Genomic DNA, 19,434 nt, shown 5'->3' with positions numbered 1-19,434 from the left:
TGTGTGCGGTTTGTGGTGGTTTTACGTTTCGCTGCCATACAGATACAGTGTTTATTGTTCTGTGTTTTAGGGTGGTTAAGCAGGATATTGGAAAGTGGTTAGTCGTTTTCGATCTCAGTTCCAGCAGGCCCTTTTTGCTATTCCACTAAGTGAATAACTGTTAGATCTTGACACATTTAAACCACACACCCCTTCGCAAACAGCAACAGCCAGAGGTCATTTGCCTGGCATATAAGAAAGGACGATATTGCAGCTCTTCGTCTTTCCTCCAACACTGAGCTAGATCGCTTGGAGGCTGCTTCCATGTGCAAGTCAATACATTCCGGTCTAGGTAATCTGAACGCTGTTCCTACAACTGCCAAGAGGGAGGAAACAACAGTTTAACAATTGCAGAAAATTGACAATCACTTCTCTTGCTCCATCCCTGGAGAGGGACGAGTGGTTAGCAAGGCCGAGTCATGCAGCCGCAATCAAAAGCTCGGGCTTGGATCCAGGCACGAACACGAAAAGATTTGGAGATTTCAGATAAATAATTATGGGCAGAGGAGCAACTCTTTCCTTGACCGAAGGGTGAAAATCGACATGCTTGTGCATGCAGCACCGAACATTGTAGAGCTTTTGTGCACCCAGAGCATTGCAGAAAAGATTGCTCATCTGTGAGAGGAGGAAATAAATGCCTGCAAAAAGAAACAATCTGTGTGATACTCCGAAGAAACTGGATGAGTGCATCTAAAAAAAAAAAAAAAAAAAAAAAAAAAATACAAACTAAATGGAAGAAAGACCAAAATGGCTCGGACTGATTTAGTTTGCTGCATTCGACCAAGCACGGGGACCAGAATTCTGGTGAAAGGCATGACAAAATGAAGGAAGTGTGGATCTGATCATTGACACAGACCTTTATAGAGCAACGCATTATTACACTGCCGTATTCCCAAAGCAGAACTATACATTAACACTCCATCTTACATAGATCTGTCGCGGTATGGTATGGTGATAACCAAAACAAAGGTGTGCATCGTGTGCCGATACCTCATTCATTTCAAGTTTTTATTGTCGGTTGCTATGGGATACTGAGGGGGAAAACGACTGTGCATCTATTATTTTCCCTAATGTCATTGCTTGCGGACCCTCAAATTCAAGTCTTTTACTGTATGTAGGTGGACAGGTTGTGAGGGAGACTGGTGGCTCAGAAAGGCTATTAGGGCCGTGTCAGAGTGAATCCAACAAATAACAAACCCCCTGCCGATCCCAGAAGCTCTTGAGAGGCACTAGAAGGCATAGTGAGAGATGGCGTTTCAATGAGGAGCTGTGGCCTACCCTCCCAACTTTCCTGTAAAGGAACTAGGAACATGCAAGCCCCGTTTGCAAGACTGCCAGAAAAACACAACGTAAACAAACCACACAACACTCATCGGATACATACCTAACAGCTAAACTGGAACACTGCAACAGTTTGAAGAAGTGTCCAATGCACCCCAATCTAGAAAGAACACAATTGACAGACTGTAAAAAGTCTGCAAAGAGATGAAAACGGGTTGGGATTGCCTACAAGGGAGCACTCAAGAAGCCCATGTGGTAGTGCACCAGTGCACAGTCATGATCGACACTCTGGCACCCAAGTGGGCACCGAATCTCTACACTGCAAAGTGTGCTTAGATGTTGGAGGCACCGAGATTGAATCGTAGATGGTGAATCATTCCCTGATAGTGCCAGTGGGGCAGGAACAGGCCTTAATTGTATGGAACGTCAATCCAGCAAAATGCCCCTCACACCATTCTATGGAGATCAAATCCATGCCTGGCAGCGTCAAACCAACAATTGGGAACTCAGTCAAGATGCATGAGGAGGTCGACTTGCTCGAGAGGGGAAGGCAAAGGTGGGTGCTGTGAGCAGCAGGAAATTCAAGAAAAGAAAATAGTAAGGAGAGTGCCAGCACCTTCTAGCACACTCAAAGAATATGCTAGACCAGACACACATCCTGCAGGTTCTAGGGAATAGCCACAAGCACACTCCACAGGCTCCTTTGCTAGCCCAGTCTAGGCCTCAACCAGCCCTTCCTTGTTTGTTACAAGGAGTCGCTGGGCAGAGGGCTAGCAGAGCAAGGGATGAGGGGAGCATTTGCACTGTTCAGATGAGCAGGGGCACGGCTCCAAGTTAGTCTAGTGATATCTAGCGATTGGAACCCCACACCCTTCCGCTTTTCAACCAGCAAATGGACAGCAGGGTCCAAAAATTAAATGCTTCCTTCTAGAGCTCAGTGGCAGCATTCATTCTTCACGCAGTGGATCTAAGGAAGGCCAACACTAGCGATCACTCCCATTGCCTAAATATTATGTATAGATTTTAAAAAAAGAAAAAAAGACCACACTTGCATTCTTAAGGGCAAGGGTGTGACCCCTTTGATGCACTTCATTGCAGCGTTTGCATTTAAACATCACTGGCCTACATCACAAGAAGGAAAGGCACACAGATACCGGAGTGTATCCCTTAAACACACGCTGGCTTTTGCCAGGTATCCAGGTGGTCACTTGCAATTAACCTTTTGATTGCAATCTTCTGGGCAATCCAGCAGAGGCAACTCGTGCAGACTGGTCACGGGAGGTCTGGCACTCCTCACTCCGCCACCAACACATCCATGAGCTGTGGATTGTATGCTCAGTCTCATTTGGGACCAAAGAAATAACAGAGGGACTGAAAAGGACAGTTGAGAGATTTGGAAAGCACAGAGCAGCAACACCAGCAGATCCAGGAGCACGTCAGTGGACGAATTCAAAACAGACCTATGTAGCTCAACGACATATGAACGACCTCTCTCTGTGTTCCACAGCCAGATGTAATCCTCATTGCCTCTAGAGGCCCTTTGGTTCCCAGCAGAAAAAGATCCACCACCATCATCATCATCATCATCGACGGTATCAATTCTGAACTGATGCACAGTAAATGTCCTGCTGAACCAGGAGGAAGGAGTACCCCCTTAGAACCAATCCCTAATGGTTTCTTTCACCGAGATCCTAGCCATTGTATTGCTGCTGGTACCGCAGATTGAGTTCACGCAGTTCCCGCTCACGCACCCGGCGCGATTTGTTGGATTTGGTCGAGCGGCTGGAGCGTGTGGACTGTGCAGATTTGGTGCTTTGGCATCGGGATGAGGCCCTCTTCAGAAGGTTCTGAGAGATTGAGCGGTGCAAGTTCTTCATGGAGGAGGAGGCAGCCATGCTAACCACCCAGGGATGCTTTAGGGCATGGCTGGCTGACATCCGTTCACCAGGATCCACTGTGAGCAATCGGTCGATAAAATCCTTGGCGAGGTTTGAGACACTAGGCCAGGGCTAAGGGAAAGAAAAACAAAATTATAAACAATGAAAACAAAGAAGGCATTTCTTAAAACACAGGTTGGCATTATGAACACAGGCCAACATTTATTTTTATGCAACAATTACTTTTCATAGAACAAGACTTATGCAACCATTGTATTAAGAGACACCAATGCAGAGGGCATGCTTCTGAATAAAATGGAGACCTCAAGGGGGCTCTGTTAAAAGGGATAGTGATGCTTTACTTCTGTGAGGAGCTACAAAGGAACTTGTTGCAGCTGGCGCCTTATGATCCAGGACACAGAGCTTCATTTATTGGCGATTTATAAACAAGATATGCAGTCGCCTTTTGACAGCGGTTTGGTAGATTGTGAAATAAGTAACTGGTCACAGTGACGATGTCTAATTTGGTGCCCTCTGATCACCAATTACTAAAAGGATCCTTCAGTTACAGCACCTCAGAGGAAGTCACTAAGGTTAGAGATGTTTAGTTCTGGCCTTCGAAGGAAGCAACCCAACTGAGGCTTCAGGTTAATAGACAAGACCACATGTACACAACTCGGAATGTACATACATTATAAATCCATTCATTTAGGAGTTTGTCACCCACTTTCTATATATCAGTTACTTGTTAATCTTAAACAAGCAACAACCCGCTGGCAACAGGAGAGGGGCACACAACCAGTACCTGAGCTCACCACAATGGGCACTGAGAAACCTGGTGTAAGTCTGTAAATGGCAGAGACAGAGTGGTAAAACAGGTCTGCTATTTGTGGAATGTGCTTCTACCCATCATGTACGATACAGGTATGATCAGTGCCAGATGATGCCCTCAAACAAAGTAGTTGCAAGTATAAGAAAGGCAGTGGCAAAGGATGCCACCTGTTAGCCTTGCCCCCAGCCCTGTCCCCGGTGACCCACAGTTTGTTCAGAGAAAACTCATAAAGGTAAAGTGAATCTATGCTTTAATTATTCTCTGCACTCAGAGCTCATAACTTGTCTGCCTCTGTACCAGTAAATCTGTTGGGATCCTTGTATCTATGACTGAACACCTTGGCACACAGCTAGATGTAATCATTCTGCTAGCAACAGGTGTATGTTTAATCACACTTTCTGGCACATAATCTTGCCTGTCTCACTGAGTTTTTGCTTGCATAACACATAGCCATATAGAATCTTTGTTTGCATATACGCACAACAACTGTCTAGCTGGTGATATCTATCACTGAACACTTCACACTGAACTCTATTGAACATTGTGTAAACCAACAGTTGTAATTGTTACAGCTCATTGTACTGCTGACCCCATAACACAGCTCTATTTACTCTTGTTTTGCCTGGAATCCTAGCAAAAAAATAATCTTGATTGACCCATTCTGTTAGACTGCATGAGTGGAAATTACCTAGATATTTTGTTTTAAGTATCTACCACATCTTTATAGTTCACTTAACGGCTGACCCCAGAATACTTAGATAGAAGGACCTGGGTTTGGCTGAAATTATAGAAGGAATCTTAACTTATTGTGTTTGACTGCATGGCTAGCCATTACCCGGACTGAATCTGTTTGACACCCACTAAATCACTGCAGCCAACTATATTGCAGCATTCATATCAAACAGCTACATTGACCCACTGGGCTAGCCTACATAGCTAGTTTGAGGCTCTGTGTTCAGTCTCCTCTACATCTGTACAGCTAACTATATTGCTGCATGCATACCTTACAGTAAGCTGTTAAGCATGGAGTTAATCACCACAACAATTTTGCTGTTCATCATACTGCATACCTAACACAGCTGAATTTCACCATTTGTAAATACCTGCACGCCAAGCACATAGCCACATATACTCTGTTGGTGTACACACAGCTAGATTGAAACATTGTGTTGGCCCCACACTTATGGCTTTTATAGTACAACCTATCTCGCATTTAACTGAATTACATTTCGGCCACAACAGCATAGGACTCCCTGTACTGCCTGCTACCTAACTCAATTAAATAAATTGCATTTATAGATGCATCCCTAACAACTGTTTCACTTATTGATGCATGAACACCTACCGCATATTTGATCCTTTGTACATCCCTACATATCGAACACATTACAAGCCCTTCTCATTGTGCTTTGCTCAGAACGTCGGCTTGATCGATTAACTCGCTTTGCACCTGCTCAACTACTGTATAGCTCCATCCCTTGCATTTCTGGAGGTTGAATCACTCTTCATGCCTCCACAAGAACTACATACGTATTACTGCTGCCTAAATACCTAATAAACAACTAGTTTACTTTTAAGTTGTGCCTACATTCTGTGAGAAACCGGACTGTGTTCTCCCACTTACTGCCCCGGAACCCTTTGTTCAGGTGGCCAGTTAAGGGCCATCGCTTTTGGATCACGACCCTGGGGGTGGACAAGCGAGGGAGGATCGGAAGACTAGAGGGTCATGAGGGATTGGGAGGAGAATATCCAAGGGCGAGACATGGTATTCAAGACATGGTATTCCCCCTCTCCTCATTTGCCATCAGAAACCCCTTTTTCATTTCAGCCTTCATGGGATATTTCCAACCACATTCCATCTCCGACTCCCCATTTCCAACTAATACTGGAAAGAAGAGGCAGCCGAGAGTAGTGGGGACTGCCCATAGAAAGAACATGGAGAAAGTAAGGGCAGCCTACTGTAGAAACTCCTCAAGTCGTTCCACTAATAGAGTCAAGCAGGGTCAGGCATTTAAAAATGACCAATTACACCACTAGACTATAGGACTGAAGGACAGGCATGTCCTGTTAATTGGAGTATTGAAGGTCAGGCAAACCCAGCCCTGACCACACACCTGCAGCCCATTGATACAACACAGGTGCATAAAAGGAGGCTGCTAAGAAAGCAGGCAGAGCAGCAGTGAGGCTGTGTGGCTGAGTCCAGCAGGGGATCCCTTCTCAGTCCCAGTCCAATGACAGAAGCAGAAAGCGAACTGGGGATACTGTCTGGATCTGAGACACCAAGGAGCAGAGAGTGGCAGGATCTGAAGGGTGGAGAAGAGTGGTGTGCCGATACGCTGGCCAGGTGACTGAGGGGCTGCAGCATGGCGAGGAAGCCGTGTTTCCAAGGAGCCATAGTGAGGCTGCCTGCACCCTGATGCCAGCGTTCAATGGAATGCTCGTCCCCCTTAGGCACCCTTGGTGACAGCAAAGGTCCCGAGGGGCAGGTGGCGAGACCCTGACCTCAACCCTGTGTATCCTGAAGGAACCACCTGGCAATGTGACGCTTCCCAGTGAGTTTCGTGAAAGTCAATGAGAAAGAAACTCGGGAGCGTGCGTGTTACTGCAGCGGATCAGGAGAAAGACACAAACTGAAAAGCACCACATGACAGATTGCAAAGGGGCATGAAACAGGAAGCAAGTGAAAAGAGTGAAGCGACACGAAGCAGGAAAGCGAGAGAAAATAATCCTTTTGTGAAAGTCCACTATTGTCCATAGGAAAAGGGCATTGTGGGACTTGTAGTGAAGAGACAAGTTATATCTGAAAGCCAAAAGGGGTCCGAGACCCATGTAATAAAGAAGAAATACTTGAAAACCAGCATTGCCTCAGCCAAAAAGGAATCCAGTAGTGTTTCACAGAAAGACAGAAATAAAAGGATGTGAGGGACCCAAAAGGAAAGCAAGAATAAAAGTTTAAAAGTGCAAAGTGTGCAGAGGCACGATAAGGAAAAAGACTGGTGCACGAAAGTAAAGTAGTAACTGTGCAAGAGGCACAATGGAGAGACGGTAAATGAAAGGAAGGTGCCCGCGGCACGGCAAGTTGAGAGAAAGCCAGACAAAGAAGGTGCAAGTGAGCACAACCAAGTGAACGATAACCAAGCAGTGTAGAAAGCACTTGGAAGAGGAAAAGATATAAGAGAAGCAAGTACAGGAAATACAGAGTGGGGCCAAAGATCAGAGTGGTCGCACTTAGGATGAGCCAAGAACGTAACGTTTTTGAAAGTCTCTGATATTACCCCATGAGAAGGTTGTATGTGAAAGGAACTGTAAACAAGAGAAGGGCATATCTTGACAAGTTGAACTTTTTTGTTTAGAACTGGAGAGGCCGGAGCTTGGGGAAGGGAACCCCGAGAGGTTGAAAGGAGGGACTGTTATATATTTCTTTTGTTCTGTTGAACTTGGACAAGGGAATCCCAAGGAACCAAAGACATTCAAAGTATTTGAGAATACTGCAAGGGCCCTGTGCAGAAGGTCTTAAGAACAGCCCTTTTTCAGTGAACTTATTTTTGTGATCAAACTACACCTGGTGAGAAGACCGCCTGAAACCAAACATGGGTTTCCTATTTTCTGTTGAACCACTATTTTTCCTTTTTAAAGTCCTCCTAACACATTTTTGTAGAGAGTGAGGGCAAGCATAGGTTTAGACACAGGTGGATTGTTTTGGACTTTAGACATCAACGGCCCTTAGAAACATCAGTTAAGGGAACCATCCGTTTAAAGTTAGGCATTACACCAACTCGGGAACCTTAGTAAATAAAGGTTTTGAAACTAACATCTTTGAGTCTGTGTCTCTCTTGATACCATGCATGTCTCACAGCACTAAACAGATACAGGTTTTGCATACCAATCACCTACATATCTTCGCTCATTATGTTGTCCCCATAATAACTGACTAGCACATGGTATAGTCTACACCCCCATGCCCAACTGGTTTTACTCCCAAAATTTGCCTGAACAACCAGCGGCAAGCTAAACCAACACACCTATGAAACCTATCTGTCATAACCAGTCCAATCTAACTGAAACTAGGTCCCTCACAAAAGGTATCAAACAATTCCTTGGATTCTGGAATCATTAGAACCATATCCACCGAAGGAACCTTTTTTTCGTAAACGGAACCCTGAGAAAATCATCTTGTCTGCATAGCCTACAAGCCAATAGTCCTACAGAATTCTTGGAAAAGTTTAATAATCTCCCAACTACCCATCATCACAGAGGGATAAGAAAAGCCTTAAAACGAACCAACCACATATGCAGGCGTGAAGAAAACCATAAAATGATGATCAAGCCTCTCATCCCATCCTACTGTATCACCCCCCTCTTCTGATCCTAAACTACAGGTTGAAAACACTAAGATACCTAGAAACCAACTTTCTTGGTTTGTGAAAACATGGCCAAATGCTCCAACCACAAGGCTGTCAGGTCTATACTGCACTGATGATCCCTAATGAGGGTGAAACCAGGTATGTAGTTGTCCTGGCAGTCTTGGAAACGTCTGTCTTGGGTTGATTAAGCTATGTTTAAAGTAGCACTGCCTTCTTAGACAAAGACCATTTCCAGGAGAAAAGGGTTTGCATTTGAGCTAATTTGCATAACCACAATGACTTGCTGGTGTGGCTCAGAACTGGAGGTGAACTTCCAGCGCTGGCTACTACGTGGCGGCGTAGACTGTGTGACTTGGCTCAAATGGACTTTCCTACTATATGGGATACATTACTCACCGTAATCATATTTCTGATGCTTTTATCTGCTTAGATTCACATGCTATGCATAGGCAGATATCTAGTGGTAGCTGCGGAGCATTACATTTTTTGTTTTTGAAACTCTAAAAAGGGACGTCGACAGAGCATGCCTGTAATCCTATCCCTAGTGACGTCCACTGTACCCATGGTCCTTCACGTGTCGAGGTCCCTCAAACAAAACAATCTGACATTAGGTAGCATGAAGTGTAGCGGGAGTACAGCTGTAATAAAGCAGATAAGAGTAGATAAAGCCAGAAAACATTTATGCACCTTCTGCTCCACAGGGGAGGAAGTGTGGGCGCATGTGAATCTAAGCAGATACAAGCATCAGAAATACAAATACGGTGAGTAATGTATCCCTTCTGAGGCTTGTGGATCTGCTTAGATCACATGCTATGCAAAGATTAGCAAGCAGTGTTTGGAAAAGATGGTGTGTTGTGAGAAGGTACAGCGGCAAATAGATTTTTTTAGCACCGCTTGTCCCACCTGTGAATCTGCTTTAGAATGTGCGTCAATGCAGTAGTGCGGAGTAAAAGTATGTATAGAGCTCCACGTATCTGCTTTAGAAATGGCATCCAGCTGGACATTTGCAATAAAGGGCAAAGTAGCTCCTATAGCCATGGTAGAGCAAGCTCTTGGTGTGAAAGGCAGAGTTTTGTTTGATAAGAGTGTAGCAAAGTTATATGCACTTGACTATCCATCTGTAGATGGCGTTTGAAACGCGATCACCATCCCTGCCAGGTGCTAGGGAGACAAACAGTTGGTCTGTTTTTCATAGCAGTTTTGTTTTGTTTACATAGTAAAGAACCCTCCTCCTTACATCTAGTATATGGAGGTTTTCTCAGTTGAGTTTGAAGGGTTTTGAAGGAAAGCGGGTAGTTCAATGGACTGGTTGTCATGGAACTGGAATATGAACTTAGGTTTTCACCTAAGGTGTGTTCTTAGTACCAACTTGTCTTTGTGGAAAACAAACAAAGGGTCTTGCACGGACAAAGCTTGTAGTTCACCGACTCTTCTTATAGAGGTGATGGCCACCAGAAAAGTTGTTTTAAATAGGTTAGGTGTTTAAGGCTGGATTTGTGCATAGGCTCAAAGGGGTGGGGCGGGGGCTATGAGTTTTGCAAGTACCACATTTAGATCTCACTTTGGAGGCGGGTTTGAAATGGTGGGGTAAAGTCTTTCTACTCTTTTCATAAATGCCATAATGACGAGACTTTCCACCAGGACACTAGGTTAACCTTGATGGGTTTGAATACTTGACCAGAGTCAAGTAAGTGGAGCATGTAGTGAAGAATGTGTGATGCATTTGATCGGGATTATATCTTTTGACCGGCACCATATTACAAATTTTTTCCATTTGTTAAAGTAACAATGTCTGGTGTTTGCTTTACGTGCTTCCTTGAGAATTTCCATACCCCTTTGAGGTAGCTTTAAATGACCAAACTATGAATTAAAGAGCCAGCTGCCAAGCTCATAGATTGAGGATGTGGGTGTCAACGTTGTCTCCCTGTGTTGGGTGCGCATGTTGAAGGGGTACAGGAGTTTGATTTGATCACACATCGCCCGTTTGTGCAAATGCAGAAATAAATGGTCTCACCCACATAGGAGCAACCAGGATTAGAGTTGCTTGTTCCTGGTGCATCTTGTTCACTATCCTGCTCAGTAGCAGTGTTGGGGGGGAAGCGTAAGCTAATTTCCCTGACCAGCTCATCCACAGGGCGTTCCCCTTGGATCCGAATTGGGGAAACCAGGATGCGAAATCTGGGTATTGTGCGTTTAGGCTTGTGGCAAACAAGTCTAACTGAGGATAGCCCCAGAGGGGAAAATATATCATCTGAAATATTTCTGCCGTGCTGCCACTTGTGCTCTTCAGGTAGAGGATCTCTGCTAGAGAATTGAGTTCCCCTGGGACGTGTTGTGACACTAGGGACGTGTTGTGACACTAGGAACATGTTCCGCTTCAGTGCCCACTTCCAATGTTTTTAGGCTAACCTGGAAAGACTTGGAGTGTGGTGTGCCTCCCTGCTCGTTTATGTAAAACATGGCAATGGTGCTGTCTGTGAGGACGTGTACTGTTTGGCCCGATGGATGCACTTGAAAAGCCTGTAGGGCTTTGAGCACTGATAGTATCTCTAAAAAGGTTTATGTCATTTTGACCTGTGATATGGGTCCACAGGCCATGCACGGTGTGGTGAAGGAAATGGGCTCCACACCCGGTGAGTGAGGAGTCTGTTGTGAATCGCTTGCAATGTAGGGTTGTGAAAAGGTTTTCCTTTCAGCAGATTTTCCTTTGTCCACCAACGAAGCACTTGAACTAGGGTTAGCAAAACAACCACTAGAGTGTCCCACTGACCGCTTCCCTGAGACCACTGCGCTAACCACCCTTGCATTGGGCGCATGAATACTGTGAGTGCGGAACCAGGTAAATGCATGAAGCCATCACCCCGAGCAGGTGCATTGCTTTGCGTACGGTTATATGGCGACCGGCTAGATACAGAGGTATTTGCAGCAGTAGGTTTTGAACTACCATTTGACAGAAAGACTAGTCCCTCTTCTGTCTTTATGATAGCTTCTAAGAACTGTTTTTTTTATTTTTCTCATTGAGAGTCCCAACTGGAACATAAGATTGATTGTTCTTTGGGTATTTTGCTTGCAAATTTGAGGGATTACCGGTTATCAGGCAGTCGTCCAGATAAGGGTACCCTGGGATCGATTGCTCTGCATAGGTGTGCTGCCACTACCCGTGTTCACCTGGTTTGCCGGGACGATTTCCATGGCGTCCTTTAGTAGCGCTGCTCTGACTTCTTCTAGCAGGATGTGTTTTTCCTTTGTAGTTGGTCTGTCTTGGCGGGTGGTCGGCTGGCTGGTGTTTATATTAGCACCATGCACTTGCCCTCCCGCCACGGTGGAAAATACCCACTTGTCCGAAGTACCCACTTGTCCGATGTGATCTCCTCCCATGCGTATGTAAAGTGAGAAATATGACCTCCTACTGGAGAGGCATGGGAGGGGACCTGTAATGGGTGGTCATTGCTTAGGAGGGGTGGAGCCCCCTCTTGAGTAGGAGGAGGAGGATCTGCTTCTAAGTCTGGACCTTCTGGAACCCCTGCACGAACTCTGCCCGCCCTGGTTGTAGTTTGAGCACTGCTGGGAGTTCTGTCCTCTAAACGGAGTGCATTTGAACCTCCTCTCTGCACAAAGGGTTTGTTTGGGGGTTGTCCCAGGGATTTGACAGTGTCATATTTCTCCTTAGCATTCTTCAGTGCGTCCTCGACTGCTTTACCGAATAATACGTTAGGCTCGATAGGCATGTTCAAAAGGGTGGCTTGAGTCTCCAACTTGAAACCCGATTGACGTAGCCATGCATGGCGTTTGATGAGGGTACCTTTCGCCACAATTCGCCCTGCATGGCCCGCTACCTCCAAGTTATTTTTAAAAATGCCGTTTGCTACTAATCTCCCTTCAGCAATTGTTTGTAAGAGCTGTGCCTTTAGGGGTTCTGGGACCAAGTCTATTTGCTCTGAGATCTCGTCCCACTTGTGGCAGTTATAACTGGACAGTAGCATAGTGTTTGCTATTCTTACGTGAAAAGCAGCTGAGGAAACTACTTTCCTGCCTAAGGTGTACATCTTTTTGCTCTCCTTGGCAGGAGGGGCTTCGGCAGAGGCTAAAGGTGTTCCTGCTCTCTTCCTTGTGGTGGTGACTACTAGAGAGCTGGGCTTCAGCTGCCCCCGGATGTAAAATAGGTCTGATGGGGCTGGTCTAAACATCTTTCCAATGCATGGGGTGACTGCCCTTGTCAGATTGGGGGCAAGTAGAGTACACTGAATGAGGCTTTGGACAGACTGAAGCAGTGGGATGAACTGTGGTACATAGCTCTTAAGCCAAAGAGGTCCTCTACAAAGTCTTATCGACTTGAGCTTCCTGGGTATCGTTTTTTAAAGTGTCCAGCAGCTTTTAAAAGAACGTCATTGTACTGCAGCTGGTTGTCCACCGGAAAATTAGCCACCGGCTGGTCACTATGGTCTGGGGATGGGATGATCTATACACCGTCATCATAGTATTGCTCTATGCCACCCCCCACTCCCACTTCGTCTACTGGGTCTGTTAATGAGCCAGGGTCTTGGGAACCTTGAGTGTCATAATATATGTCATCAGCCACGTCTTGACAGGTAGAGGTGTTCGTTTGTGTTGCGTCTGTTAGGGAGAATTCTCTCTTTAGGCTGAATTTCCTAACCTAGCGAGTCCCCCAGCAGCTTTGCTGGATTTCTGGAGTTTGTTTTTTTCTCCTGCCAAGAGTGAGACTCTTTCTCCCACTCTTGGACATGATTTATGGTGTTCCTTTGACTGTTAATGTGTTTTATGGGCTATGGGGTCCTTTACTCCATAGGGTCTCATGTGTTTTTACTATGTGTGTTTCACAGCACCCTCAGTGCAGTAACCAGGGGTGTCATAGTGACACCCCACCATAGACTCCATACCCTGTGACTGACTACTGTCTCCTAGGGCATGTAAAGTCACCATTGGCTTTACTAGTCCCAAATTATGAACAGAAACCAGTACAAACCATCATATTGTGGACGTACTGGTCGGGGCAATTCGATTGCCCCGGGGTCTGTTAGTCGAGGGGGCACGCCTCCGTCCCCCCTGATCGAGTTGTGGCTGGTGGCAGTGGATAATACTTTTTATATTCGACCGCGAATATATCCCTATGGGATTTTCCCATTGTTCGAGGCTACCAACTTTAATTATTTAATTCTCATAGCCTCGAACATACCGCCGGTTTATTTATTTAATATTAATTCGCCGGTTGGTATTTTTTGCCAGGACTCTATTCTAAAATGGCGTTTGCGTTCTCTTCTGTGACTCCAACCCAAGTCGAGCCCTTTGTTCCACTTTTTGGCGGGCTTCTCCACAGAAGCCTCCAATAGTGGTGCCACTCTGTCTGGGTACCACAGGGTGTGTGGGAGGGGGTTTAGGCACCCTGGACTGAGTTACCTTGGTAACTCAAGTCGCACTCTTGTGTGATTGGCCCAAGTGGTGAGCCGGCCGGCTCACCACTTAGCATGTTTGATTGACAGCTAGGCTGAGTGAATGGGGGTGTGCTGCATAAAAGCAGGGCTTTGGGGACTGGAACTTCAGAAGTCGCCACAGGACCTAAGAATCTGATGAGGGAGAAGCTGAGCCAACCTACCACGATGACAAACCGGTGGAGTCCTGCGGAACCGACTCACCACTTCCCAACGACAGAGAAGATCTCCCGGCTGGAGAGGCTTCTTCCCCTGACTGGTGGGCACAACCAGTTTACCTTGTTCTCTTCGCATCCCAGGCTGTCTTGTGGTCGAATTGCCCGTGCCAAGCACCCCGGCAACCGGATAGCCACTTACCACTGGACCGCGAATAAAATGACCGCTCCTTTTACCTGAGAACTCCGCGGCTGGTTTCTTCCCTGGCAGTGCAACAGACTCCTGTCTTCCTCCCTGACGAGATCCTCTCTTCCCCCGGACGAAGCACTGACTTCCATCCGCTGCCAGAAACAACTGCCCCCGCTGGAGTATTCTCACCACTTTAAGGTACCGTGTCCGCCAGGCCTCCCTTTCTAAAGATTGCTACAAGGTAATAATCCCTTAACCTTCTGGACTGGGCTGGCCGCCTTGACCTTCTAACTGGTCCCTTTCTTTTGGTCCAACACTTTTTGAACCTTTGCAAGACTCTTGTGCACTTCAACTGTGTGACCTTGGACACATTTCGTTCTGATCCTCTTAAAGTGGATCCGGCCTTCTGAACTCCGATTTCACGGTTTTACTTGCCTTCCTCTCTGGGTTTGTTCTAATGAAAGTGTTGGGATCGGTTTCAAATTATACCCTGCTTTTCTCTCCCTTTAAAACGAATTATTAAAGTGCCATCTATGTTAAGCGCTCACCGCTGTCTGAAAATAAGTGGGGCTTTACTGAAGACTTGTCTAATATTCTTCTAAGGGAATGTATATCTTTTAGTGACCGTGTTTTTGAATTGCTTACTATTAGTGCCTGTGTGTTTTTCTAGATGTGGTTTTTAAATAAATAATTATATCTCTTTTACACCAAGCCCTGGTCAGTGTTTACTTGTTCTACTGTGTTCTTTTGAACTATTGTGAATACTCTGTATACTGCCCAACTCTTCTTGAGGGAAGTCTGACTGCTCAGCCACAGCTACCAAGTGAATCTGTGTGGTACAGACTGTTACCAAGTGGGTTTACTGCCAAACACCTGTAGTCTTAAATCTTTTGCAGTGGTCCCAGAGGGAACTGCACAGGTTTCTGCCTAACAGCGTCCAGGTGGGTTCTTTTGATTTTTCGGGCCTTCCCTTCGACACCGCGTGGGGCTCATCGGTCGATGATGTGGTCGACTGTCAGCCACGGTGGATGGGTTTAGTGTGTCGTGTAATGGAGGTGCTTGATCCGCCGGGTGTCGTCTCCATAGCAGAACCGTCGGCCTCCCAGTTGGAGTTGGGGGCTCGCAGATGGGAATCCATCGGGTCCCGATCGCCCTCGGCATCACTTAGGACGCCGACATCGCTGGAGGCTCCCTCGACGTCTATGTCGGCCTCTGCCTGCATGGTGTGGCAGGCTCAGCGTTTAGTTTTCCGGTCCTTAGTTTTTGGCGAAACAGTTTGCAGGACTTGCACTGTTTTTCAGAGTTGTCCCTAGGAAGGAAAAGGTTACGGCAGTCTACGTTGTGTTTTCCAGGCGAGTGGAGGTGAATTGTGAACGGCAGTCTTTTCTCTCTGCAGACTGCTGAGGCCGGCCCTCATTACCCAGGAGCCAGCGCAAAGCGGTACGCAGAGTTGGGACCGCAGAGTTAGACCGCAGTCTACGGCAGTCCACGGAGCCAATGGAGCAGACCGCTAAGGGCTATCAGGTACAAAGTATCAAATCAAAGGACAGGGGAAGGAGGTATTGTCTGCCACTGGACTCGCAAGAAAGTCCGTCTGGGCAGATTCTCAGAAGTTGGAGTCGAATTACCAGGCAACCCCGTGCAATGGACGGATCCAAGACACCAGCGACCTCTGGCCATGTCAAGAACCCAATCACTCAAGGCTCTAATCACGAGGACCCTGAGGACTTTTGTTCCGAACAGTCGGATCACTCCAGGCACCCGGAATCGACGTCCGACGCCGACCCTCATAACAGTATGACAGACAGCGGTCCTATTGTGACAACTCCAAGACCGTACACAGCAGCCTGCACGCATCTTTCCCCGAGCGCAGCCTGCACCGTACAACTTGCCATCAACGAGGAACATCAGAGTTCCGTTAACAAAGTTCTCAGCTATCACCCCGGAGTGGGGCCACATGAAGAAACAGCAGTCGACCTGGAACCACTGGACGCAATGTGTTCCGACCGGCAGACCTCCGCCGTGGCGAGTGGGACCCAGTCTGTTGGTACCGAAGGGTGCCTCCGGCTGGATCTCAGTCAGCCGGCTGGGACCAAATCTGCGGTCCATGAACTGTCGACAATGGATACGCAGCCCCCGGACGAAGTAATCCCGCAATCAAGGTATAATACGAATACAGCCTCATCATACCCCGAAATCAACAAGACTGCTAAGTCTTCAACTAAGCCGATAACTCTGGCATTGATACACAAGGAGCCGGTGCTTCATATAAAAAGCGTTTGTAACAAACCCAACAATGAACCCAATCATGAAGGTACCAGTCAACTTAACAATCTACCTACACAACACGTGGAGGGAAGGCCGGCTCGGACTACAGATACCGCAGGACTGTGTGGAGCTGAAGAGGTCCCAGTGGGTGTCCCGCTGCAACAGGCAGAACTCACCGCGGTGCATTCTAACCTGTACCAGCAAAAAAAAGAGACAGCACTGGCAATGTACAAAAAAAAAGTCTTACATAAAAAAAAGGTCTAGAGACTTGATAGATCCAACGGCAATAAAAGCACAGGAAAGAAAAACAGCTGGCCCCGATCAGGAAAGCAGAAATGGGGAAAGGCACTTTTCCTACCCCCCTTATGTCAACAGCCCTGAAGGACTTCTTTAGAAAACAATTCAAAAGAAAGTTAGAAACCGAGGCGGAATTGTCGGATGCAGAGATATTGGACGCTGTCCACGACATCTCACCAGCATCAAAACAATGCAAAAAAGGATCGGAATCTCACAATAAAGAAGTAGTAGCGGTGGAAAGTACAGAACCATCTTATATACTGGATACACCTAGCAAACCACCATCCTTGCTAAATGATCTAAAGCAGGCGAACACGCAACCAAAGCATTTGGAAACAATTAATGAGTCAAAGACACCACCAACTTCTAAACCTACTGGGACAGCAGGGTTTAAAGCCACAAACGGAAAGGACCAACTCGAACCACCAATTCCAAAGATCGTCCAATCCACTCAACCAGTCTCTCCCACACTGACTCAAACATCTTGTGGCTATCCAAAGAACGCTCAATCATGGTATGTGGACTCAAACCAGATTAGCACATCTAACAAAGCAACTCAGGTCTACTGTAAACCTCAGATAAAAGACCCCCCAATGCGGAGTGCACACCCCAATGCGGAGTGCACAATCTGAAAAAGTTGGCGTAAAGAATCACAAAGATTCACCATCAGGAAGAGATCCGTTTGGCCACATATATGACCACCACAAAGAGGTCACAACACCGACCAACAACAGGAAAGCGAGTGAAACGTTCTCAAGTACTCCTCAAGATAAATCATCCAAACACCCGGATATGCTGTCTATAATGTCTGCTATCACCATCGCCTTAGCACCATTCAGAAAATTATACGAGTCCATCAATGACTCTTAAGGACTCCGTAACAGTAACCGCAGCGATGCACACCAAATTAATCTTTGTTGAAGGCTTCATCACAGTCTTAGAACATACAATGTCGGAGCGAGAACGTCTCTGGGATCAAAGATTAATGACCGTGGAAGAAAAACTTAAACATCAGCAAGATGCGATTTTGACACCACACAGTAAGGAACAAATACACCTCGGAAAAGAGAGACGACCAGGGGTCAAGATAAACAGCGAATTACAGAAAAGGTCCCTGGCTGAAATAACAACAGGTACAGCAATGTCAGAGGTTCTGCAAAGAAGCCTCTCGTGTCCAACTCAATAACTGACCTGGAGGACATTACAGTTCCTCCTATGGTTGAACCTCCAAAAAAAACTGGTATTAAAACTCGTGCAATATTCAAACTAGTCAGATCTTCAATGCAATTACAAAGTAAAGCGTCAAAAACAAATCTCACAAAAAAAAAAAAACAACTGGTATGAAAGATTCACAGTGCTGACCAGGAAGTAATAGAACTCGACAATTCACCAGCGACATCGAAAGAGTTCATGGCCAACTCCTCATTAATGAATTTAACAGTCCATCCTGATGAGGTGGATGACGCGGACGTCTTTTATGAATCCTCAGACGAGGTTGAAGAGACCAAACCCCAGCAGCAACGACAAACGGGTCTAACGCTAAAAACCAAATCACACGTTGATCATTCTCATGAAACCTCAACAGATTTAACTCAAAAAAAGAGGGGGGAAAAAAAAATGAAGAGACCCAATCGGAAAAAAACAAATCCCAAACACTAAAAAGTGACACGAGACATGAGCAACTCCCTTTACAAAGGTCACGAAGAGAACAAAATCGGCACACCGGAGAACTTGACCCGAAACTAAGCGATATCCAAATCAACTGCACGAGGCGAGCCGCAAATTCAAATACAACTCGCACTTTCAAAATGGAGCAATTGACATCAGGCAGAAACTACATGGTGCTAAACAGGAAATCAGGCCTGGAAATATTGGGAAAAGTTTGAAAGCTCAGTTCATTAAACACCGAAGACTTCACGCTGATTGAACCTTATCATAAAAATAAAAAAAGCGAAAGCCTATCTACACATAAAAGCATCAGCGCTTTTTGACATCCAGGAAGAAGTATACGCAGACCTGGAACATGCTGGGTTCAAAATATCTGAACTTCTAAACGCCAACTCTCCGTCATTTAAACACACATTTACTAAACAAAGTAGCAATTTGGGAAAAGTACACTTACAGATCTGAGACAGAGAAATACCAGGAGCCCAGAAGAAACAGACAACACTACGAGGCAAGATCCCGGAAATACCGGAGTAGATCGAGCCGGGATACCCACAGACGCGATAAAATTCACCATTTTCGGTCTGAAAACTTCGACAACAAAAGAAGAGAGAGACCGTGGTCAAATAGATGTCCTACCCAAAGTGACCAAACTTAAGAAGTCATCTGACATCGCAAGAACACCACAACAGGATGACCAGAGTGACAAGAAATACAGCCCGACACCGGACGAAAAAGATCTCTCATACCACCATCGGCACCTCAGGACCTTGGAATTGGATAAAAGACGCTTTGAAAATGAAATCTACAACATAGCAGTCAGGAGCCAAAAAGATTACAGACGAAATCGGCATCTGCACCCAGAGAAATCGTCCGTTAAGAAATCTACTTACAATGGGATCGTGGAAGCCACGAGCACCTGTCTAAACCAGAGGCCAGAGACTTGGACTTTGGACATTATTTGCCTCCAAGAAACTTGGCTGCAGGAAAAACCAGCTCTCTATGGATACCAAATCCAG

General features: G+C 46.0%; 1 protein-coding gene across 1 annotated transcript in view; it reads right to left on the bottom strand.

The window, feature by feature from the left end:
- Positions 1-2,373: 2,373 nt before the first annotated feature.
- Positions 2,374-19,434, bottom strand: part of PSKH1 (protein serine kinase H1) — a 148,579-nt gene continuing 131,518 nt past the window's right edge. Inside the window, exon 3 of the mRNA XM_069603874.1 lies at positions 2,374-3,329. Within this exon, the coding sequence (XP_069459975.1) occupies positions 3,012-3,329 (318 nt within the window). The 3' untranslated portion in view covers positions 2,374-3,011. The remainder of the gene's footprint in view (positions 3,330-19,434) is intronic.

The sequence above is a fragment of the Ambystoma mexicanum genome, chromosome 1p, assembly GCF_040938575.1.
Source record: "Ambystoma mexicanum isolate Mex_15411 chromosome 1p, UKY_AmexF1_1, whole genome shotgun sequence".
Taxonomy (NCBI): domain Eukaryota; kingdom Metazoa; phylum Chordata; class Amphibia; order Caudata; family Ambystomatidae; genus Ambystoma; species Ambystoma mexicanum.
This window is presented reverse-complemented; position numbering and strand designations above follow the sequence as displayed.